At 38.4% G+C, this 21,267-nt stretch overlaps 1 protein-coding gene across 14 annotated transcripts in view; it reads right to left on the bottom strand.

Annotated features, from left to right (window-relative positions):
- Positions 1–21,267, bottom strand: part of LOC610321 (UBAP1-MVB12-associated (UMA)-domain containing protein 1) — a 229,683-nt gene that overhangs the window by 201,222 nt on the left and 7,194 nt on the right. For 6 of the 14 annotated variants that reach the window (XR_005369443.1, XM_038556917.1, XM_038556909.1 and 3 more), the window contains one exon: positions 16,501–16,531. The exons of 6 other annotated variants lie outside the window; for them this stretch is intronic. Coding sequence is in view for 3 of the 8 variants with exons in the window: in XM_038556914.1 (XP_038412842.1) it covers positions 16,501–16,531 (31 nt within the window). In the remaining 5 variants the exon portion in view is untranslated. Of the gene's footprint in view, positions 1–6,966; positions 7,115–16,500; positions 16,532–21,267 lie in introns of those variants that run through there. 2 more of the 14 variants (XM_038556915.1, XM_038556912.1) reach the window with 2 other exon arrangements.

Here is a 21,267-nt window from a genome sequence, read left to right as displayed (position 1 = left end):
GAAAGCTTTTCATGAACGAAGCAGCACAGGCAAGGAGTCCTTAACACTTAGACATTTGTGTTAGACTTTAATGTAATATTTCCTAGAATTAGTCACATACATTTGATTAATTCCATTTCTGACTTTATCAATCCCTTCTTCCCAAGTCTTGCTCAGCTCTAGGTTTTGAAGGCGTAACTAATTCCATAACATCTATATTCAAGAACTTCCTTTATTTTGTATTTATATTTTATAAACATCTATTAAGGGCTTAGGCCAGATACAGACCAAGCATTGTAGATGCAGCACCCAACTTATATCCAGGAGGAAGAATAACTGCAGCCTCAGCCCACCATATTTCTGAGGCAGTCCTTAGCAAACTTAAGAGTAATTTAAGAGCTCCATCCCCAAAGTGGAGGAAGTCGGTAATAATCCTGTTGCCTGAAGCCTAATGAATCGTGACCTAAGTACCCAGGCTTCTGATGTGCATGGCCTTGACAGCTGGATTTTGGCTTCGAGTTCCCAAGCATATTCCAATCTCATTTCCTTATTTACAATTTTCAGTATCTTAAAAATTGTCTATAGTAAGTGAACAACAACAACAAAAAAAGCCAATATTTACTCTTAAAATCCATTACTAGGAGCACCTGGGTGGCTCACTCAGTTAAGCGTCTGCCTTCAGCTCAGGTCATGATCCCAGAGTCCTGGGATCGAGCCCCACATCCAGCTCTCTGCTCAGCAGGGAGTCTGCTTCTCCCTCTCCCTCTGTCTCCCACTCTGCCCACTGTGCTCTCTCTCTCTCTCTCTCTGTCAAATAAATAAAATATTTTTTAAAAAATCCATTATTAGCCAGCAGCAACACTTTTGCCTGACTGAGCTGGGGCCCAACTCAGAATGAATGTCTCCTAATTCTCAAATATGGGAATCCTCTAGCAACCTGAACATAGATGAGGGATGAAGAATTCACCTGCCCATCCACAGACTGGGAGGAAATACCTGCAAATCACATATCCATTAAAGAACATGTATCTAGGGGTGCCTGGGTGGCTCAGTTGGTTAAACATCTGCCTTTGGCTCAGGTTATGATCCTGGGGTCCTGGGATCGAGCCCTGCATCAGGTTCCCTGCTCAGCAAGGAGGAGACTGCTTCTCCTGTGCCCTCTGCCCCTAACCACTGCTCATGTTCTCCCTCTCTCTCCCTCAAAAATAGACAAAATCTAAAAAAAAAAAATAAAAAAAAAAAATAAAATAAAAAGAATGCATATCTAGAAAATATAAAGAACTCTAAAAATTCAATAATGAGAAAAAAAATAAAAACTGGGCAAAAGATATGAACAGACACTTCAACAAAGAAGATATGTGAATAGCAAACAGTCACATGAAAAGATGTTCAACTTCCTTAGTCAATAAGCAAATGCAAATTAAAATCTCAGTAAGATATCACTAGATACCGATTAAAATATTTCAAATTTAAAAGGTTTGCCATGCCAAGTGTTGGCAAAAATGTGGAACAACTGAAACTTTTGTATACTGCAGTAGGCATGTAATAAAGTACAACCACTATGAGTAATCATTTGGCAGCTTCCTGAAAACATAAACATACATCTACCATATAACCCAGACCTGCTCCTTCTAGGTATTCACCTAAGAGAACGGAAAGCATATGTTCACACTTGTATGCAAATATCATACAGCTTTTTTAATAAGAGCCCCAAACCAGAAACAACCAATGTCCAAAATCAATAAATGGACACACTGTGGCATAACCATAATATTATTTAGCAAAAAAACGCAATGAAGTCCTAAGACATACTCCAACACACATGAATCTCAAAAAAAATTAAGTGAAAGAAGCCAGACAAAAAAAGAGTTTATACCGTATGATCCCATTTATATGAACTTCTAGGAAATGCAAATTAATATATAGTGACAGAAAGGAAATCAGCAGTTGTTTGAAAAATGGGGAGCAAGGCAGAGGGATGGAAGGAGAGATTACAGAGAAGGAAACTTTGGGGTTGATGAACATGTTCATTAGAGTGATTGTGGGGGCAGTTTCAGGAGCATGAATCTATCTCAAAACTCATCAAATAGGGATCCCTGGGTGGCGCAGCGATTTGGCGCCTGCCTTTGGCCCAGGGCGTGATCCTGGAGACCCGGGATCGAATCCCATGTTGGGCTCCCGGTGCATGGAGCCTGCTTCTCCCTCTGCCTGTGTCTCTGCCTCTCTCTCTCTCTCTCTCTCTCTCTCTCTGTGACTATCATAAATAAATAAAAAATAAAAAAAAACTCATCAAATAATACATTTTCAATATGTGCAATTTATTTTGTCAATAATAACCCAATAAAATTAATTTAAAAATTCATCATTAGCACAATATCCTAGAAGTCATATAAATGTTTAGTTCACCATGATTCAGGAAACTGTCTTGCATCTCTTAAACCCCTGTGTTACAGATACAGTCTTTGTAGAAAAGAAAATGCTTCTTTTCTCTGTGCATTCACACAAAACCGAGAAATAAAAGGACAGTGTCTTCACTTTTAATGATATACAGAGACTGCATATAAACAGGCTAGCCTGATCACTAGAGCAGATCCCATTGCTCTGAAGGGGCAGAGGGTAGGGCAAGTAATAGATTTATTTTTCCCTATTATCCTAAAGCTTACACTTTAAGTATAATACAAAAGGATGAAGGCAACCTGGTTTTCTCAATTTGTCTTCTTTCAATTACAACAGACTACTAGATAATGCAAAAATGCAAAAACACTGCCATTCCTATCTGTGATTCATCAATAGCAGCTACTTGACTGTAATGAGGATAACACACAAGTTTCCCCTGCTATCCGAAAGTAGACTGTTTCTATAAAAGCTTTTTATAAGCCAAAACGGCAGAAAGTGAAAAAGCATCACTAATCTGTATGGAAATTTTTTTTACCATTCCCAGGCCTCCAAAATAACTTCTCTTAAGCTTTTCAGGTACCTTAGGACACATCTTGCTAAGGAAGGGATATACAAAATAAATCCAGATAAAGCACAGATGCTCAGGGACACAGCTGAGAGCTATGGGGGCTGGATGCTGAGATGCTCCCAGAAGGAGATGGGTGGGGCCCCTCTCACTGCTGAGCACACACACTGCCTCCGTAATAGCTTGCTGCCAACAAACACCGAGACCTATTTTTACTTTTTGCCTTTTTCATACAAGTGGAAAATCCTCTCTAGACTTGTTTCAGTCAGCCACAACAGGTATGAAGGTATGTCTTTCATAAGAGCAGAGTAGTATAATATGAACTCTGAAAAAGAAGGGGATACCTGTGTGTATGCACACATACATATGTTTTTTCCCTTCATATTTGCTCCAGAAGGATTCCAGAAGGATGAGTGAGAATGAGAAGAGCCCTAATGGACTTCACAAATAGGTAGCCTTGAGTTCAATGTCACCTGCAGGGTAGGGCACAGACGCAAAACAAGGAGAAGGCCCTTCCTGTAAGAAGGGTCACTATGAACAAACAGCACAGAGCGTTTGGAGGACAGCAAAGGGATTAACCTCAACAGAGGCATGTGGATAAACTGCAGAAATTAAGGCTGCAGGGGTGCCTGGGGGGGCTCAGTGGTTGAGTGTATCTCAACTCAGATCATGATCCCAGGGTCCTAGAATTGAGCCCTGCATAGGGCTCCCTGGTCAGTGGGGAGTCTGCTTCTCCCTCTCCCTTTGCCCCTGCTCATTCTCTCTCTCTCCTTCTTTCTCTCTCTTTTTCTCTCTCAATGAATAGATAAAATCTTTAAAGAAAATTGAAACTGCAAAAGAAAGGTGGAGACCAATCATTGAGAGGGCTGAAAAATCAAGAATATGTTAGAATATCCACAGTAGTGGATCAGGATCTATTTAATGTTACTGCACCGTCTACGAGGTTGAGGAAAGGAGCCGAAGAGGCTGGTGGAGAGCAGAGTCAAGAAGTTAGAAAGTTGTAGCAAAATGGGATTGGATTAAGATAGGAGACATTTGAACTAAAAAGATGTGCAGAAATGTGGAGGAGGACCTTGTGACTCCCCAGCTCTACAAAATGCAGATGGAATGGAATCAATACAAAGCGAGTGAAATCTCAAGCCTGAGGGACTGACGGAAGTAGTATTATGAAGAAAAGTAGGAAAGAGAAGCTCATTTTAAGAGAAGAAAATATAATGAATTCTGTTTTGAACAAACTAGATGTAGGGAAACGAGACTTGCCCAGGTGTAAACATGTAAACAGTTGGGAAAATAGGACCCAGTGACCCAGAGAACGGGACGTTGTTAGCATGTAAGTGGTAACTGAAATCATGAACATCAGTGATTTTTCAAATGGAAAATGTAAAAGCTCAGGAATTGAAGTCATGATCTCTAAGATCTCAAATTATACTATAAAAATGCATCCCCTTAATTGTCACCAGAGTGGCATGTACACTCGCTTTTCTTCACTATTTTCAAAAACATAATTGACTGTCTTATCAGGATTCAGATGTTAAACTCGACTATATTGTTTCAGGTTTCAAAACTGCAGAAAACAACTGGCCTCTTCAGCATAACCCGGGGTGGTAAATTCAAATGCCAAGCAGCTAAGTCTGTGTGAAGCCAGCCTCCTGGGAGATAGGGGAGAAGGGGAGAGAGCGGCCCAGTCTCCCACAGGCACTTCCAGAGACGGAGGGAGGAAGAGAGATATCCAGGGAGCCACGAGGAGGAGCCCTTCACCAAAACAAGGCTTGTGAGGGCTGGATCCAGGAACCAGCTAAAAAGAGCTTTTGATGGTTTTGAGGTGGGAAAGCCCTGACTCACAGTTTCACTCACTGCTATGGCCAAGCTAAAAACAATAATAAAAACAGAAACAACCACGAAACACAAACAGGACCAGGCTGAAGCTGTAGTTAGCTCATCTCTCCCCCAAGCAGATGATCCCAAAGCATCTACAAAGCTCAGTGGAACACAGCCTTGAAAGTCTAAAGCTGCCTCATTATGAAGGGCCTGTTTTAATGCCCGTGAGTGGGACTAGGATCCTAGGCCCCCCAACTCCAGCTCCTGCCGGCCCAGTCCTCTTAGAGAACCTTTCAGCTGAAGTGATTTATTTTTCCTCATTTTTTTAATAAATCATTGTAGCTGATATGATTTACTTATAATTCTTTTTTTTTTTTTTTTATTTTTTTTTTTAATTTTTATTTATTTATAATAGTCACAGAGAGAAAGAGAGAGAGAGAGAGAGAGAGAGAGGCAGAGACACAGGCAGAGGGAGAAGCAGGCTCCATGCACCGGGAGCCCGACGTGGGATTCGATCCTGGGTCTCCAGGATCGCGCCCTGGGCCAAAGGCAGGCGCCAAACCGCTGCGCCACCCAGGGATCCCAACTTATAATTCTTTAATAATCTGTTTTAATATCTATATATTCTTTACAGTATGTTTTTTTACTGTATTTGTTTTATACTATCTTACTCTGTCTATAGTTCTAATTTATTTGTTTCTTAAAAAAGAACTAGCAGGCTTTCTATTTATAAAAGTAATTTCTATTTTGTGTGTGAAGGGGCAGAGGGGATGAGCATGTTTATACTTTAGAAAACAAAAATATGGAAAATATACACCAAACCTAATACCTATTGTCACCAAGATGCATGACCAGTTTATACTCACAGTACAGTTCTTTTGTAGTATTTGCATTATGTTAAATGTTAAACCTAGGCCAGGAACGTGCATAATAGCTTAAACCTAACTGACATAAAGAAAAACTGAGAAAGGCTTTGGAATTTAGTGGACATTCTGGCTAGCGTACCCAACTTTCATCTTTGACTAGGTTATATCACCACTCTGTAGGAGGTAACTTGTAGAAAATGGATAGTCACGTGAGTAATTCCTGTCCACAGAAATGAATCTGGTAAAATGCATTAATTACTGCTCTGTGGGATAGTGACCAGTTTTGCATCCATTTATAAATTCAAAATTCCTGCCTTTGACTACAAATGTGTGGTGATACTTTGAGTTCTCTTTTGAACCAGTCATAATATCTTGCAAGTTCCCTCCTTGATGAGTTTGGTAGTCTGACAGATTTTACATTACTATGAGAGAGATGATTTTAACCTCTTAAATGTATCCACTAACTTTGTACTACCAATGATTACCCAAAGGTTTGCCTTTGTTTTGTCATCCCAGATAGGTTTTTTTTTTTTTTTTTTTTTTTTTTGAACGTTTGTGACATTGGTGTCATGGGGGAAAGGTATGGAAATATGAGGATAAACAAGTAGGGAGCAAGGAAAAAGGCCTTTAAGCTGATGTCATAAACAAGCTCCCCGGAAGTCTAAAAGACAATTAATTGAACATTAACATAAATTTTATTTCCACTTCTCTAATTTTATGCTCAAACCATCACCTCTGCCCCCTCAAAAAAACACTCAGGAGACAAAAAAAACACAAAAAATTTAATCTTGGATCTACAGCTATTTTTCAAACTGCTAATTCCAACCCTTTAGTAGAAGTAAATTCAATTTAATGGGTCGTGGCCACATTTTTTTTTTCACATTTTTAAATGGAATGAAATAGGAGAAAAAAGAAAAAAGAAGATGAAGAGAAAGGGAAAGGAAGCAAAAAGATCATCAGAGACTATCACATTTGCCAAATAATGGTTTATGAACTTTTGCTTTTGGTGCTAGGTCACGATATGAAATGTATTTCTTAGTGTGAGTTGCAGGCAAAAAATTTCAAAGCCACTAATTATATTGCAGTGCTCACATAACTCTGAAAAGACCAAACATTATGTACCCCCTTGCATTTTTAAAGGTAACATCTAAAAATTTCCACTGAAAATTATAATGGATGTAGTTTATAGCACACTATGATTATTCAAATGTTGAAATAAAACTTATAACATTCTTTTACACTTATCCAATGGAATATGAACACCAGAGCATTTTAATACACACCATCAACCATTTAAAAAAACACATGAACAAGTTATTTTTTAACAGTAGGAAATATTACATTGTTCTTTTTTCTCCTTGAACTAGTATTTCCATTCCACTTCAGCTGGTCTGGAGCAGCTCAGAGATGTACAGCAGCGCAGCTTTTACAACATAACCGGATGAATACAAAGTAGTGGTGGCAATCTCATTTTGAAGAGAGCTGTCCTTTAATGTAACACTTTTAACCTTTTCGCTTGTCACCTAACTGGAAAATGACATCATGTGCATATATAACAGCCATTAAAAACTGAAGGGAAATGATTTAATAAAACTCACTTCCCTAACATGACTAATATAGTTGCTTTTAGCAAATTGATAAGTTTTACAGGTATGATTTTTGGCCTAAACAGAATATCTAAAATACTTAGAAAGTCGGAAGATCTTGAGCTACAAATTGATAATTATACAGCACCAGGTAAAACAGGATTCTGGAAGAGCGCAAAGAACTCCAGAGAACTTCACAGTGAAGATTTCACACAGAGGCCAAGTTGGGATTTTTTTTCTTCATTTTGTAGGGTTTCTTTTCTTGATCTGGGTTGGGGAGTTTTTCTAGTTTATCTCCACAACTTAGTGACTTTTAACAGTTGGCTTTACTTGCCATGGAGAACAGCACAGAGGCTTCCTCTGATAATCTCAACTGCCAGCTACTCATTAGCTCCACTAGGAGCTGTTTGCAATCATTAGCTGTTGCTATAATAATAAAACCCTGCTATCCTGGAAGCATTACATAATCTGAAATTACTAATTTTCTGGAATTTTCTTTAGCAGAATTACTTTTCAAGCATATGACAGTCATCTTGAAAAGTCACAAGTTGGCCCAAAAAGGTTTTAGAACAGAACTTTCTTTCTCATATCTTTTTTATTTACATCATTGCATACAGACAGTCTAAGGGTAAAACTGACCTCATGCAATTTTACTCTCCTCCATTACTCTGTAAATAAACATGACCCCCAAAGTCTCTGTTAGAATCATAAGGGAGGTTTTGTGTAGTTTTATTGCTGTTGTTGTTGGATTTGGGGATTTTTGTTGTTTTTTTTTTTTCCCCTTCTAATTAGCTACCCTATTATTTTCAGAGTCAAGACTGGTATCCTGGCAGTGATAAGTACTGGCTGCTTTTTCCCCCTCCCCTGTCCTTATTCATGAAAAAATAAATAAAAATAAATTAAACCAGCATAATAATGTCTCCCCTAATTCTACTAATATAGGAAGGCAAAATCTTAGAGGAGTGAAGACAGCAGAGGAGTAGGGAGACCCAAGGCTTGCCTCCTCCCTGGAACACAGCTAGATAAAAAACCATCAAGTCATCCTGAATACCCAAGCAACTGATCAGAGGGCTGAGAAAGAGTAAAAAATGCACAACTAGAGCTGAAAAATAAACAAAAAAACCAAACCACCACATCATGAAAGGTAGGAACTGCAGAGAACTGATTTGGGGAAGATAAGAGATGTGGGTGCTGCGATAGAGAAAGAATCCTAATTGCAGAGAGAGGAGTGAGAGAGAAAGAGTGGAAGTGGGCACACAGAGAATTGCACAAGAAAAACTATTCCCCAAAACCACTGACTGGGCAAAGGAAAGGAGAGGGGTAGACTATCGCAAGTTTTTATAAAAACAGTGGAGTGCAGAGTGTGAAGTTTCAGAGGCCACAAAGTGTGAAGTTTCAAAGGTCTGCGACATCACCAGGGTCATGCCTGGGTCTTAGCAATGCTCCGGTGGGTAAGGAGAACAGAGACCTAGGATTGTGCAGGGAGGTCTGAGGATCCCCTGGGTTCACATGGAGAGGCAGTTCCCCAGTTAGAGTACATTTAGGAGAGGGGGTGCTGTGACCTCTCTAGGGGCAAGGTACCCAGAGGGCACCACTGAGCTGCCCCATTGGCTAGCATCAGAACACAGGCACCGAGTCTTGGTATCCTTTCTGTTACACTTTTTGCCATAAACTCCAAGCCACTGTGTGGTTGCACACCCGATTTCTGGGACAAACCTGTGGGCAGCTACGGTGCAGCCAGACCCTCCCCCAGGGGATCAGCACGGGTCCTGCCCACCGGGATCTCTAAAATTTGGAGTTTGGGAACCCAGTCCATGCCTGAGGTGAAACATGGGAGTGCAGTGCCAGTTGGCAGGCAGAGACAGACACGGTGGACACAGAAATGACACAGGAGACACAGGAGAGGTGGCTGTGTGCTCTCCTGGGAGGGCTTCCTGAAGGGTGGCAGGTGCCAGCTCCCCATCCTAGGAGGAGAGAACAGGGCAATGCCACTTCCACCTCGCCCACCAGTGCTGAAAAACTTCAGGAAGCAAAAGGGCACCACCTAGTGGAGGCTGAAGCCGCTCACACCAGGCCCCGCCCCCTTGTGTGCTGTGAGCCCATCTCCAATAGGGCAAGATCACCTGAGAACCAGAGCAACAGGTCCAGCATGAACACCACAGGCACCAAGTCTACAGATCAGAGTGCTGCAAAGCTTCAGCTCTAGGGGAAACAGGATCTCCCTTCCTTTGTATTGTTTTTTATTTTATTTAATTTTAAATTTTTTTTGAATTTTCTTTTTATTGTATGTATTTTTTACTTAATTTACTTGTATTTTTCATTTTCTAAATTTATTTTTTAAAATTTTTTTTTGGATCCAGATGCTTTTAACAAGCTGATCAAAACACATAGGATCTAGCTTCCTCTTTTTTTTTTTTTTTTTCTTGGACATAATGACAAGATGGAAGAATTCAACCCTAAAGAAAGAATAGGAAAAAGTCACAGTGAGGAACTTAATCAATACAAATATAAGATGTCTAAACTAGAATTTATTTATTTATTTACTTATAAAATATTTTATTTATTTATTCATGAGAAACACAGAGAGAGGGGCAGAGGGAGAAGCAGGCTCCATGCAGAGACCCTGATGTGGAACTCAATCCCGGAACTCCAAGATCATGCTCTTGGCCAAAGACAGGCGCTAAACTGCTGAGCCACCCAGGGATCCTCTAAACCAGAATTTAAAACAAGTATAAGGACACTAGGTGGGCTTGAAAAAAAGCACAGAAGACACTAGAGAATCCCTTACTTTAGAAATAAAAGAACTAAAATCTAGTCAGGCCAAAATTAAAAATGCTATAACCCAGATATAAACGTGAATAGATGCCATAACAATGAAGATGGATGAATCAGAGGAGAGAATTGGTGATATAGAAGATAAAATTATGGAAAATAATGAAGCTGAAAAGGGAAAGAAAAGTATTGGATCATGAATGTAGACTTACAGAACTCAGTGACTCCTTAAAACATAATAACATTCATATTGTAGAAGTTCCAGAAGATGAGAAAAAGGGGCAGAAGGTTTATCTGAGCAATTTATAGCTGAAAACTTCCCTAATCTGGGGAAGGAAACAGACACTGAAATCTAGTAAGCAAAGACAACTCCCATTAAATTCAACAAAAGCCAACAATCACCAAGAAGAATCATAGTCAAATACACAAAATATACTGAAAAGGAAAGAATCCTAAAATCAGGAGGAAAAAAAAAAGTCCTTAATGTACAAGGTAAGATAGATAAGTTCACAGCAGATCTGTCCACAGAAACTTGACAGACCAGAAGACAGTGGCAGCACATATATTTAATGTGCTGAATGGGAAAAATATCCAGCCAAGAATACTTTATCTACCAAGGCTGTCATTCACAAAAGGAGGAGAGATGAAGAGAGATAAAGACATTCATAACCACTAAACCATCCCTGCAAGAAATATTAAATGAGACTATGAGTGGAGAAGAGACGACCAAAAGCAACAAAGACTAGAGAGGAACAGACAACGCTAGCAGAAAAACAAACTTTAAGGGTAATATAACAGTACTAAATTCATATCTTTCAATAATCACTCTGAATGTAAATGAACTAAATCCTCTAATCAAAAGACACAGGGTATCAGAATGGATAAAAAAAAAAACAAGATCCAGGGCAGCCTGGTGACTCAGTGGTTTAGCGCTGCCTTCAGCCCAGGGCATTATCCTGGAGACGTGGGATCGAGTCCCACATTGGGTTCCCTGCATGGAGCCCGCTTCTCCCTCTGCCTGTCTCTCTGCCTCTCTCTCTCTCTGTGTGTCTCTTATGAGTAAATAAATAAAATCTTAAAAAAAAAAAACCCAAAATCCATCTATATGATGCCTACAAGAGATTCATTTAGACCTAAACACACCTTCAGATTGAAAGTGAGATGGAGAATTATTTATCACGCTAACAGACATCAAAAGAAAGCCAGAGTAGTCATACTTATCAGACAAACTAGATTTTCTTTGTTTTAATTATTTGTGTGTGTGAGAGAGAGAGAAAAGAAGAGATGGGGGAGGGGCAAATGAGAGGGAAAAAATCTTAAGCAGACTCTGTGTTGAGTGTAGAGCCTGATGTGAGGCTGGATCTCATGATCCTGAGATTATAACCTGAGATGAAATCAAGTGTCCAGTGTTTAACCAACTGAGCCACTCAGAACCCCCCAAACTAATTTTCAAACCAAAGACTGTAACAAGAGATGAAGAAGGCCACTATTATTAAGAAGATCTAACAACTGTAATTATCCATGCTGCCAACTTGGAAGCACCCAAATGTATGAAACAATTAATAAAAAAAAAAACATAAAGAAACTCATTTATAATAATATAATAATAGTAGGAGACTTTAACAGTTAAAACCATGGACAGATCATCTAAGCAGAAAATCAACAAGGAAACAATAGCTCTGAATGACACACTGGGGCAGATGGACTTAACAGATATATTCAGAACATTTCATCCTAAAGCAGCAGAATACACATTCTCCAAATACACATTCTCTTGAATGCACATGCAACATTCTCCAAAACAGAATACATACTGGGTCACAAATCAGCCCTCAAGAAGTACAGAAAGACTGAGATCATACCAGCCATATTTTCAGACCACGATGCTATGAAACTTGAAGTCAACCACAAGAAAAAATTTGTAAACACCACAAACACATGGAAGTTACAGAACATCCTACTAAAGAATGAATGGGTTAACCAGAAAATTAAAGAAGAAATTAAAAAGTACATGGAAGTAAATAAAAATGAAAACCTGAGAGTCAAAAACCTTTGGGATACAGCAAAAATAGTCCTAAGATGGAAGAATATTGCAATACAGGCCTACCTCAAGAAGCAAGAAAAGTCTCAAATACACAGTCTAATCCTACACCTAATTGAGGTAGAAAAGAAACAGCAAATGAAGCCTGAAGTCAGCAGAAGAAGAGAAATAAGATTAGAGCAGAAATAAACAATATAGAAACAACAATAACAAAAAACCCAGTGTAACAGATCAAGGAACCTAAAAGCAGATTCTTTGAAAGAATCAATAATCTTGATAAACCTCTAGCTAGACTTGTCAAAAAGAAAAAGAGAAAGGACCCAAATAAATAAAATCACAAATGAAAGACAGTGGTCACAACCCACACCACAGAAATACGAACAAGTATAAGAGAATATGTGAAAAATTATATGCCAACAAACTGGGCAACCTGGAAGAAATGGACGAATTCTAGAGACATACAAACTACCAAAGCTGAAACAGGAAGAAATAGAAAAACTATTCAGACCCATAACTAGCAAAGAAATTGAATCAATAATCAAAAATCTCCCAATAAACAAAAGTCTAGGGCCAGATGGCTTCCCAGGGGTTCTACCAAACATTTGAAGAAAAGTGAAGAGGCGCCTGGGTGGCCTCCGTCAGCTACGCATCTGCCTTCAGCTCAGGTAACGATCCCAGAGTCCTGGGACTGAGCCTTGTGTTGGGCTCCCTGGTCAGCAGGGAGTCTGCTTCTCCCTCTCCTCCCCTGCTCGTGCTCTCTCTCTCTCTCTTTCTCAAATAAATAAAATCTTTTTTAAAAAATAGAGTTAATACCTATTCTTCTCAAATTGAGAAGAAAAAATAAATTTCAAAAAAATAGAAATGGAAGGAAAATTTCCAAACTCCTTCTACAAGGCCAGCATTAGCTTGACTCCAAAACCAAAGACCCACTAAAAAGGAGAATTACAGGCCAATATCTCTGATGAACATAGATGCAAAAATTCTCAAAAAAATAGTAGCAAATCAAATCCAACAGTACATTAAAAGAACTATTCACCCCGATCAAATGGGATGTGTTCCTGGGCTGCAAGGGTGGTTCAATATTCACAAATCAATCAGTGTGATACACCACATTAATAAAAGAAAAGAATCTTATGATCTTCTCAATAGATGCAGAAAAAGCATCTGACAAAACATAGTATCCACTCTTGATAAAAACCCTCAACAAAGTAGGGAAAGAGTAACTAGCTCAACAACATAAAGGCCATATACAAAAGACCCAAAGCTAATATCATCCTCAATGGGGAAAAAATGGAGAGCTTTTCCTCCACAGTTGGGAACAAGACAGGGATGTCTACTTTCACCATTACTATTTAACATAGTACCGAACATCTTAGCCTTGGCAATCACACAACAAAAAGAAATAAAAGGCATTTAAGCTGGCAAGAAGAAGTCAAACTTTCACTATTTGCAGACAATATGATACTGTATGTAGAAACCCAAGAGACTCCACCACATAATTGCTAGAACTGATACATGAATTCAGCAAACTCACAGGACATATAAATCAATGTACCGAAATCTGTTTCATTTCTATATACCAATAAAAAAGAAAAAGAAAAGGAAATCAAGGTACTGATCTCATTTGCAACTGCACCAAGAACCATAAGATACCTTGGAAATAAACCCAACCAAACAGGTAAAAGATCTCTATGCTGAAAACTATAGAACACTTATGAAAGAAATTGAAGAGGATACAAAGAAATAGGAAAACATTTCATAATTATGGATTAGAAGAAAAAACATCGTTAAAATGTCTATACTACCCCCAAGCAATCTACACATTTAATGCAATCCCCATCAAAGTACCACCAGCATTTTTCACAGAGCTGAAACAAATCCTAACACTTGTACAGAACCATAAAAGACCCTGAAGAGTCAAAGCAACACTGAAAAGAAAAACAAAGCTGGAGGCATCACAATTCTGGACTTTAATCCATATTACAAAGCTGTAATCATCAAGACATTATGGTACTGGCACAAAAATAGACACAGAGATCAATGAAACAGAAGAGAAAAATGCCGAAATGGACCCACAACTAACTATAAGGTCAACTAATCTTCAGCAATGCAGGAAATAATATTCAATGGAAAAAAAATTCTCTTCAAAAAATGGTGTTGGCAAAACTGAACAGCAACACACAGAAGAATGAAACTGGGCCACTTTCTTACAGCATACACCAAAATAAATTCAAAATGGATGAAAGCCCAAAATGTGAGACAGGAAACCATCAAAAATCCTAGAGGTGAACACAAGCAGAAACCTCTTTGACCTTGGCTATAGTAACTTCTTATTAGACATGTCACCAGAGGGAGTAGAAACAAAAGCAAAAATGAACTATTGGGACTTCATCAAGATAAAAACCTTTTGCACAGTGAAGGAAACAATCAAAACTAAAAGGCAGTCTATGGAATGGGAGAAGATATCTACAAATGACATATCTGATAAAGGGTTAGTATCCAAAATCTACAAAGAACTTAACAAACTCAACACCCAAAGAACAAATAATCCAATTCATAGGCAGAAGACATGAGTAAACATCCAGATGGTTCAAAGACACATGAAAAGATGCTCAATATCATTCATCATCAGGGAAATACAAATCAAAACCACAATGAGATACCATCTCATACCTGTCACAATGGCTAAAACTAACAACACAGGAAACAAAAGGTATTAGACAGGATGTGGGGAAAGGTGAACTCTCTTGCACTGTTGGTAGGAATGCAAACTGTAGCCATTCTGGAAAACGGTATGGAGGTTCCTCAAAAAGTTAAAAATAGAACGACCCAAGTATTCAGCAATTACAGTACTAGGTATTTACCCAAGAATACAAAAATACAGATTCAAAGGGGTACATGCACCTGATGTTCACAGCAGTAACTATGGAAAAAGCCCAAATGTCCACTGACTGAAGAATGGATAAAGATGTGAGATAGATAGATAGATAGATAGATAGATAGATAGATAGATAGATAGATAGATAGAGTGGAATATTACCCAGCCATCAAAAAGAATGAAATCTTGCATTTGCAATGATGTGGATACAGCTAGAAGGTATAATGCTAAGTGAAATAAATCAGAGAAAAATAAATACCATGTGATTTTACTCATATGTGCAATTTAAGAAACAAAACGGATGAACATATGGGAGGAGGGGAAAAAAGGAGAAAGGGAAACAAATCATAACAGACTCTTAAGATAGAGAATAAACTGAGGGTTAATGGAGGGAGATGGGTAGGAGATGGTCTAGATGGGTGATGGATATCATCATGGGTAGGTAATGCTCATCCTAACAAGGACGGCACTTGTTATGATGAGTACTGGGTGTTGTATGTAAGTGATGAATCATTGAATTCTACTCAAGAAACCAATACTGCATTGTATGTTAACTAACTAGAATTTAAAATTGGCAGTTGGCGGGGAGGGTCAGGAAGGAAGGTAAAATCTCCCATTACATTAAACCAGGGTTTCTCAAGCTCTTCACTCTTAGTATTTGGCCAGATAATTCTTCAGTATAACCTGCTCCTCTACAGATGGGTGTGATTACCTACCTAATCATGTGATGTACTCCAGTCAACAGACATCTTAATTTCAAGAGGTTTTATTTTTTTAATTCCCTCTTTAATGTGGTGACATGTGAAAACTATAGATTTATTTTTTTCTAAAGAAAGATGCTAAGTAGTATGGGGAGATACAGAAATTTAGAAGATAAAGGTGCTGCGTTTCAAGAGCTTAAACAAATTTCACTTAGAATTTCTATCATTTGGATCTTATTCACTGACCAAGAACTTAATTTTGAGTCAAGTTTTAGTGTTACCCTGACTCTTCTAATGTAATGATACAATAATAAATTTTTATGTTTGAGAAGAGCTACCACATAATTCTATATAACTGCCACCAAAAAAAAAGCCATTCAAGAATTTTTTAATGATTTTTTTAAATTAAACTGTACCCCTGACATTGGACTCGAATTCACAACCCCAAGATCAAGACTCACATGCTCTACCAACTGAGCCAGCCAGGTGTCCCAAAACTACTTAAGTTTTGCTTTAAATAACAGATTTCTAGTAACACAATACGAATTTCTAACCACTGTACTCAACGTTGCTACTCTGAAATGAAAAACATTCTGAAAAAGACTTCAGACAACTCTATCAAAAGGCATCTCCTGGGATACCTGGGTAGCTCAGTGGTTGAGCTTTTGCCTTTGGCCCAGGGCATGATCCTGGGATCTAGTCCCATATCGAGCTTCCTGCATGGAGCCTGCTTCTCCCTGCCTGTGTCTCTGCCTCTCTCTCTCTGTTTCTCTCACGAATAAATAAATAAAATCTTTTTTTTTAAAGCATCTTTTCACAAAAAAATAGCCTGGGGCATATTTAAATAATGTTCTATGGGAGAATTCTGTCTTAAGGGAGAATGGTGTAAAGTCATACCTCTTTACAACTCTCTACAGCACAGGGAAACCTAGAATGAATAAAAAAAATAGATTAAAATAATAATAATAAAACCTTCAGGGCAGGTTTTCAAATTGCTCTATCTGCTCACTTAAATATATTTAACATACAACAGGAGCCAACACATTCAACTTCCAAAAGGACTCACTCCCAAAATTGCCTATAAAAGTCTGTCATTTTCTTTTCTTTTCTTCTCTTTTTTTAACTTACAAACAGTAGATTTATATTTCATAATTCTGGAGGCTGAGAAGTTCATGATCAAGGTACCAGCAGATTCACTGTCTGGCAAGAACTTGCTGCCCGGTGCATACAGGGCGGTCCTCTCCCTGTCCCCTCACAAAAAAGAAGGGGTCCTTTGACTTTCAAAACAACCTAAATGTATCATCACAAGTCTTTACTTCATCTCTAAATAAAAGCAAACTGTTATGGGGTGCCTGGCTGGCTCCATCCATAGAGCATATGACTCTCGATCTTAGCATCATGAGTTCAAGCCACATGATGGACCTGGAGCCTACTTAAAAAAATAAATAAATAAATAAATTGCTAAAATTCAGTTGCTTCTTCAACTGCTCACTTTTTAATTCATTCAACCAAGATGTTCTGAAGGCCAAATACCAGCCAGGCATGGTGCTAAACCCTAGAGGAGAAAAAAAGACAAGGCACTTTCTCCAAAAGAAGAAGTACCCAGTCTAGATGCTGCATCTTGACCTGCTTCTCTATCACCTCTCCCATGCCAGTGGGTACAAAGCATGGTGCTGAGTCCTGTGTAAAACTGGCACTAACACTGTAAGTGCCTAACAAGTTGCTAATAGTCTAGTCATAAAGTACTATCCGTCTTAAGACTTGTTTCAGACTTCTGAGAAAACAAGAAAGCTGGCTGTTTTACCTCCTTCCTGTTTTCATCAAAATGCACAAAAAGAAACATAAGATAAAAACTGGCAATAGCTCTGTCAACCATATGTCAAAGTCTGACTCAAATTTCCATGAATCACACAATCAAAGGGACCAAGAAGTCCAACTGACCCAGAATTCATTACTATGCTTCCTGACACATTTTATATCTTTTGAAATCCTATCTAATGAATGCACATTCTAAACCAGCTTATATTTGTTGATTGTGTGAAAGGATGAAGAGTATTTGTGGTAATGTCTTAAATATAAATATGCCTTTTTTTAATGTATGCCCAAGCCAACAAAAGACTAAAGAAATCCTATACAAGCCAGAAAGGATATAAACCTACAAATCCACAGGAGTATATGCAAGTCCTAAAGCTACTGTTTACCCAGTGGCCACTGCTGTTTTCTGATGGCAAAAGTCTGGGTTTTAATGACCCATGCTCCACAGGGACAAGGACAACCTCTGGGGCCCAAACACCTAGAGAAGTAGGAAACACAAATCTGTGAAGAAACAAACTCTCAAACTAAATCTCAAAGAATTCACCAAAAACTTCCAAGAAACATGAGCTCATAATCAAAAATTACAATACAAATGAAGAAACAAGTCACAGCAAGGAAAAGTCAACAGAATCCAAAACCCTACAGAATGAGACCCATAAAGACCTTGGGTAGCAAAACTAAATTATAAACAGATTTATCATATATTCTGTAATATTTGAAGAAATAAAAGGAAACCTGAAACAATGACAAAAGAATATCAATAAGAACCAAACAGGAAAGAAAGAAAGAAAGAAAGAAAGAAAGAAAGAAAGAAAGAAAGAAAGAAAGAAAGAAAGAAAGAAAGAAAGAAAGAAAGAAAGAAAGAAGAAAAGAAAAGAGAAATAAATAAATTAAATAAATAAATAAATAAATAAATAAATAAATAAATAAATAAATAAATTAGGGCATTTAGATAGAGCAAATGACTCACAACTGCATAAGGAATTAGTAAACTGGAAGATATGAAAGATATTATCCAGAATTCAACACAAAGAATCAAAACCAATGAATCCTAAAACAGAGGTCAACAGCACATGAGAACATTCTTCTTACTTCTGAGTTCCAGAAGGATCTAGATTATAGGAGAGAGGCAATGTTCAAAGCAATGATGGTTAAAAACATCCCAGTACTGATAAAGACAAAAATTATCAGATTCCTGAAGCACAATATATCAGCCAGCAAACTAAATGAGAGAAACCCATATCAGGATACATTACACAGTAAAATTGCAGAACACCAAAAACAAACTAAGGATCACGCCAAAGACAAACTGAGGATCAAGCAGATAAAGAGACATGACAGCTTACAACATAGTCACAGTTCTAAGGAAAACTATTAGAAGGGTAAAACAACACAAAAGTAGTTTTGAAAGAAAGTAACTGTTTGCTTAGAACTCTATTCCACAGAAAGAAGAGGCAAACTTATCTTTTGAGAACAATGATAAAATAAACATATTCAGAAAAACGGGACCAATAAAGTTTATTACCAAAGATTCAAAAAGAAGAGAAATAATACCAGAAAAAAAGGGTAAAATGTAAAACGAAGTTATAAGTGATAAATATGTGAATAATTCCAAGTAGCAGCAACTGCATAAAGCAATAATGATGCCAAGTTTGTGGAGTTATAAGAAATCAAGACAGAACTAAAACTCTAGACAGCAGCATAAAAATAGGAAGGGGTGAGACACCTGGGTGGCTCAGCAGTTGAGCGTCTGCCTTCAGCTCAGGGAGTGATCCCAGGGATACCAGGATCGAGTCTTATATTGGGCTCTTTGTGGGGAGCCTGCTTCTCCCTCTGCCTGTGTCTCTACCTCTCTGTCTCTCATGAATAAATAAATAAATCTTTTTTAAAAAATAGGAAGGGGTGCTTGGGTGGCTCAGTCAGTTGAAGCATCTGACTCTTGATTTTGCTTCAGGTCATGATCTTGGGGTCATGAGGTCAAGCCCCAAGTGGAGCTCCACCCTCAGCACAGAGACTGCTTGGGTTTTTCTCTCCCTCTCTCTCTGCTCCTCTCCCTGCTCTCATTCTCTCCCTTAAAATAAATACACACATTTTTTTTTTTAAATAGGGAAAAAGGTAAATGGAGATATAGGTTCTTTGCTTGACACAAAGTAAAGTAACTTAAGACTTTAATAGACATATTAAAAGATGACCATAAAAAACGTAAAAGCAATACACAACATTTGAACGAATACAAAGGAATAAAATGGAATTAAGGAAAAAAATTAAAAAGGCAAGTCAAAAGAAAGCAAAGGACAAGAAAAAACAGACAACAGGAAAAGAAGAACACACAAGATGCACAAAATGATTATAGAAACAAATCTAAAAATATTAGTAGCCACAATCAATGTAAATAGAGAAAAGAAAAACTAAACCTCCAGCTATATGCACTGTTTACAAGGGACACATCTAAAACAGGAGGACATAGAAAAGTTGAAAGTTATCAGGTCAACACACACCCAAATACAAGCACCCTATACAGTATGAATATTTTACACGAGAAAATATAACAGAAAAGTGGCAATGCACTCGTGATCTGCCAAACACCAGTGTTGCCACAGAAAGGAATCCAGCCCCACACCTTTGGGCACTTCTGTCACAATGGACACCTCCTAGTGAAGGCAGTGCCTTGTTAAGGGAAGGGAACCACTGGGCCACACAGGCTGCTATCAGCCTATTCTTCCCTAAAGCTGAGACCTGCCAAGTCAGCTTTCTGATAGGCCACAGGAGAGAGAAAGAAATGAGCATCCACACCCTGTCTCCCCCTGGTGAAGCACAGGATGGAAAAAAAGATACAAATTCTAACCAAAAGCTGTGTCTATAGAAGTAGCTGACAAAATTAAAGTCAAGCTGAAAAGCATGCTTTGAGATAGTCGTTACTTCATCTCATCATTTTACTTCAAAATCCGTACCTTGTATGTGTCGAATGATGAATCTTCAAAAATAGATTATACAAATCGTCAGAATAAGGCAAGAGAAACAAAAGCAAAATGAATTATTGAAGCTTCTGCACAGCAAAAGAAACAGTCAACAAAACTCAAAGACAACCTACAGGATGGGAGAAGATATTTGCAAATGACGTATCAGATAAGGGGCTAGTATCCAAGATCTACAAAGAACTTCTTAAACTCAACAGCAAAGAAACAAACAATCCAATCATGAAATGGGCAAAAGACATGAACAGAAATCTCACAGAGGAAGACATAGACATGGCCAACACGCACATGAGAAAATGCTCTGCATCACTTGCCATCAGGGAAATACAAATCCAAACCACAATGAGATACCACCTCACACCAGTGAGAATGGGGACAATTAACAAGGCAGAAAACCACAAATGTTGGAGAGGATGTGGAGAAAAGGGAACCCTCTTGCTCTGTTGGTGGGAATGTGAACTGGTGCAGCCACTCTGGAAAACTGTGTGGAGGTTCCTCAAAGAGTTAAAAATAGACCTGCCCTACGACCCAGCAATTGCTGCTGGGGATTTACCCCAAAGATTCAGATGCAGTGAAACGCCGGGACACCTGCACCCCGATGTTTCTAGCAGCAATGTCCACAGTAGCCAAACTGTGGAAGGAGCCTCGGTGTCCATCGAAAGATGAATGGATCAAGAAGATGTGGTCTATGTATACAATGGAATATTCCTCAGCCATTAGAAACGACAAATACCCACTATTTGCATCGACATGGGGGGACCTGGAGGGTATTATGCTGAGTGAAATAAGTCAATCGGAAAAGGACAAACATTATATGGTCTCATTCACTCGGGGAATATAAAAATTAGTGAAAGGGAATAAAGGGAAAGGGTAG

The sequence above is a fragment of the Canis lupus genome, chromosome 14 (assembly GCF_011100685.1).
Source record: "Canis lupus familiaris isolate Mischka breed German Shepherd chromosome 14, alternate assembly UU_Cfam_GSD_1.0, whole genome shotgun sequence".
Classification (NCBI taxonomy): domain Eukaryota; kingdom Metazoa; phylum Chordata; class Mammalia; order Carnivora; family Canidae; genus Canis; species Canis lupus.
This window is presented reverse-complemented; position numbering and strand designations above follow the sequence as displayed.